We start from the raw sequence: 4,231 nt of genomic DNA, 5'->3' as shown, positions 1-4,231 counted from the left end.
TGTCTTCTGGCACATTCTGGTCATTTCACGATCAAAGCATGGTTCAAATTGATTATTTGTTGTTGGTAGTGATCAGTATTAATGGTTTCACCTGGTTTTAGAAGCTCATAGTACACCACACCTTCCTGATCCCACCAAACACAGAACGTTGTCTTCTTTCCGAAGCGGTTTGGCCTTGCAGTCGATGTTGATGGTTGACCTGGATCAACCCATGATTTTGTGCGTTTAGGATTCTCAAAATTAAATCCACTTTTCATTGCCAGTCACAATTCGATGCAAAAAAAGACTTTCTTTCGTGCCGTTGAAGCAACATTTTACTGATGACTTTTCGTGTTTCCATTTGTCTTTTGTTCAGTTGATGTGGCACCCATTTTCCTTCCTTTAAAATCTTTCCCATTGCTTGTAAACGATCGGAAATTGTTTGCTGAGCAATGTTTAATTTTCTGCAAGTTATTTTTGAGTTTGACAAGCATCTTCATCCAATAATGTTTGTAATTGTTGGTCTTCAAACTTTTTCAGTTGACCTGGACGTTCTTTGTCTTTCACATAGAAATCATCACTTTTAAAGCATTTAAACCAGCATACACAAGTATCTTGAAATGGAGCATGTTCACCATAAGCTTCCCGAAGTATAAAGTATTCAGCAGCACTTTTCTTCAAAATAAAGTAATGAATTAAAACTTCCCGCAAATGCTTTTTTTGGCACGAAATTCGACATTTTTAAGCGTAAAAATATCTATGATGTTAACACCTTCAGAAAATTTGACATACGAAGTTTTGATGCTTGTTGTCCATACAACAAAATAGCATACATATCAAATCGCATATATATCAACATATGTGTAACTCCATCTATTGAAAAAAATCCACATTATTAACTGGTTCACCTAGTATTTATAGCATTCTTACATTATCCTCTTTCACAATTAATACTAAGCATCAAAGGAGTGATAGTCTTAAAGTAAGAAAATGGCAAGAAGAAATGAAGATTTACTAGGGACTGAGCTTGACAGTATGGTAAAATGATTCCATAATTCAAACCAATAGGAGAACTGGTAAAAGCATAAAACTAGAGGCTATGACAGTAGATAATAATATAATAAAAAGACCTTGAGAAAAACAGGATTATATTCCAATGTGTCAATCACACTTTAATAGATATTTTAAATCACCACTAAGACTGAGATTTCTTTGTAAGTTTGGGGGAAAAATCCAATTAAAACACACAAGTTTATAGAGGGGGGAGATATAGATTTAAGTGTGGAATCAGAGAACTGGAGACCATTTAGACAAAAATCATGAATCCAGCTAAAATTTATTGAGTGCTTGATATGTGTCAGACCCTGTATGAGACACACAGGATACAACAAGGAACATATCAGGCAAAAAATCCTGGCCTCATGATGCTTACATTCTAATGGCTATAAGAATAGCCATTTAAAATAAATCGTTAAAAAAAAAAAAGGAGTAGGAGTGGGGGGAATTATATAAAGCCATGCAGTGCCTTCCCACTTCCCAAGGACACAACTACTTAGCATAGACTCAGGTTGCAATTTACATCTTCTAGGCCTATTCCAGAAATTTTTCCAAATATGATAGCATCAATGAGAGGAAAAGGAAATTTTAATGAAAAACTTAAATAATAAGAAAACCCATCTTAATGTCTACTTACTGGATTATAGAACTGTCAACCAAAACAGAAGGAATTTAATCCAAACAGAGACTGCATCAAATTTTAGAAAATACTTATGCTAAAGGCACTCTGTATGAGACTCTGAAGATGCACTTAATGAGCTAATAGATACTTTATCTTCTCTAATATCTGAAATTCCCGGAATACTTTTATTCAGAGGACTATTTAATATGAACTAGTGGTTACAGTTCATATCCTAGCACAAAATAACCTCTCAACATAATGCCACTATCTCAATTTGTACTGGTATTTTTTGCCTGACTCGAAAGAAAAGCTAGCAACTACATTAGCTAACAGGCTTAACTACATGCTTATCCCCAGTAGGTAAAGGAAAATGGTTAAGGTGCTAGGAGTTTGCACATAAAAGGCAGTATTAAGGTTAACATGCTTCTAATATTCTGCTTGTCACAAGGAATCTAACATCTAACACTAGCTCTTTCAAATGGCTAAATATCTATTTCATGTTTCTAGGCTATTAAGCAGATTAAAATAATAAGCAGAGTAATTTTATGTTCAATTAAAACTTAATGTCAGACTTCAAAGTTAAAAACAGAAATTGTAAAAGAGAAAGTTGATAGATTTGAAAATTCACCAAAGAAACTACCACATGATTATGAAAAAAATTCTTTCAATCTACAAATGTCTGCTATCTTTTTTTAATAATAATCATAATGGTTTGTAAATTTATTAAAAACAATTGAGAAGACAAAAATTAAGAGAAGGACTAGATACTTACACCACTGGGAGGGAATTGAGCATACTTTACATGAGGTGAAGCAATATCCTTTCTAGAGATGATCAGCGTTATTTACCATTCTGTAAATAAAGACAGAAAATCCAGAATTATTTGTTAATCAAGTATTGAATTAAAAATTTAATTATATAACTCAAGGATATGAACATTTAACATCAGTTAATCATGTCTTTAAAATTATTTTGAAATAAGACATTGGTTTAAAGCAAAATTTTAAAAATAGAAAAGTATTCTGTGTACAACACATCCAACAGCAACTTGGGCTTACTCCTCATGGGTGGCAGAATACTATGGCCTTCCTGTGACATTACGCCCTATACATTAAAAAAAATAAAAAATAAAAATAGAAAAGTATTAGTGATAGCTTTCAAAATTATTCACTTGGAAAAAGTATTGAGCCTGGCACACATAGCTCAGTGGTTAAGTGTCGACCTATGAATCAGAAGGTCACAGTTCGATCCCCAGTCAGGGCATATGCCCACTTGTGGGCTCGATCCCCAGTGTGGGGTGTGCTGGAGGCAGCCAATCAATGATTCTCTCTCATCATTGGTGTTTCTGCCTCTCCCTCTCCCTTCCTCTTTGAAATCAATAAAAACATGTTTTTTAGAAAAGGTAATGAAAATCCAACGCCTTTTCATCTGTTATCAGCCACCATCCTAATATATATATATATATATATGATAGTGACATTCAAGGTAACTCTTTGATAATAACATCAGTGCATTTACGCAGAGTTCTTTAAACAAAATCAGACCACAGCATGATTGCAGCTAAAGGTCTTAACTGTGTGGTAAATTCTGGGGACTCATTCCAAATATATTACTTATTTTACTGCTAGCCAAATGTTGAGTGACTTTATTTCTCTAAGTCTCAATTTCTTCATCAATCAAACAGGGATAACAGATAACTAATTCAACAAGCTACACAAAGTTAAAACATTTTCAAAATAGTGATGATGAAGTACTTCACAAACTATTGAGTAGCAGGGGCTATTACCACCAATTTTAAAAACAATGAATACCTACAATGCATTTAGATTACAGAATATAGTGTACATTAATAATGGAAGGACTGAGTCTAGTACTTTCATCTTCTGATTAGCATTCTACTACTGTATTCTCCATTCAGACACTTTGACCCCTTTCAACTCAGACATAGATCTTAACACAAAATGAAACCTACTATTCATGGTTTAGGAGCTAAAGATCATGTATTACTGCCTGAACTTATTAGCAGTTTCAAACCACAATCTATAGAGACAAATATTTCCATTAACTCTAAGTTAAGATTATAAATTAGATGAAAGTTAAAAATGTTGATGTCAAAAACTCGTACATTAAAATACACATTCAGCACTGAACTATATTAAGCAAGATCAAAATGTCTAACAGTGACTAATGATATATGCAAAATGTTCAGGGTAAAGTTAGAAACATTTCACATTTTGGTATCTTAAATTGTGGCTTTAATGAAGTTCCTGTTGTACTTAATTTTCTTGCTGACTTAAGAAATACCTGTCCTAAAAAAGCAGATACAAAGTACAAAGAACTCTACTTAAATTGTTGCTGATTGCATTTCCTAGACAAAACAGCAACACCAAACCACAAAACTGATTACTGGTCAATACACAGTTTTCACTCTTGCTAATGAAGTAGCTAGGTAGGCTGGCATTGGCAAAAGGTCATCAGTAAGATATGATCCCAGCAATGTAGGAGCTTATTAAACTACTAGAGGCCCGGTGCACAAAAGTTTGTGCACTGGCGGGGGGGGGGGGGGGGGGGGTC

At 34.0% G+C, this 4,231-nt stretch overlaps 1 protein-coding gene across 7 annotated transcripts in view; it reads right to left on the bottom strand.

Moving 5' to 3' along the window:
- HMBOX1 (homeobox containing 1) overlaps positions 1–4,231 on the bottom strand; it is a 206,720-nt gene that overhangs the window by 122,075 nt on the left and 80,414 nt on the right. For all 7 annotated transcript variants that reach the window (XM_005874615.2, XM_014546442.1, XM_014546443.1 and 4 more), the window contains exon 2: positions 2,430–2,509. In XM_005874615.2, coding sequence (XP_005874677.1) covers positions 2,430–2,452 — 23 coding nt within the window. In that variant the 5' untranslated portion in view covers positions 2,453–2,509. The remainder of the gene's footprint in view (positions 1–2,429; positions 2,510–4,231) is intronic.

Source organism: Myotis brandtii, unplaced genomic scaffold, assembly GCF_000412655.1.
Source record: "Myotis brandtii unplaced genomic scaffold, ASM41265v1 scaffold447, whole genome shotgun sequence".
Lineage (NCBI taxonomy): Eukaryota > Metazoa > Chordata > Mammalia > Chiroptera > Vespertilionidae > Myotis > Myotis brandtii.
This window is presented reverse-complemented; position numbering and strand designations above follow the sequence as displayed.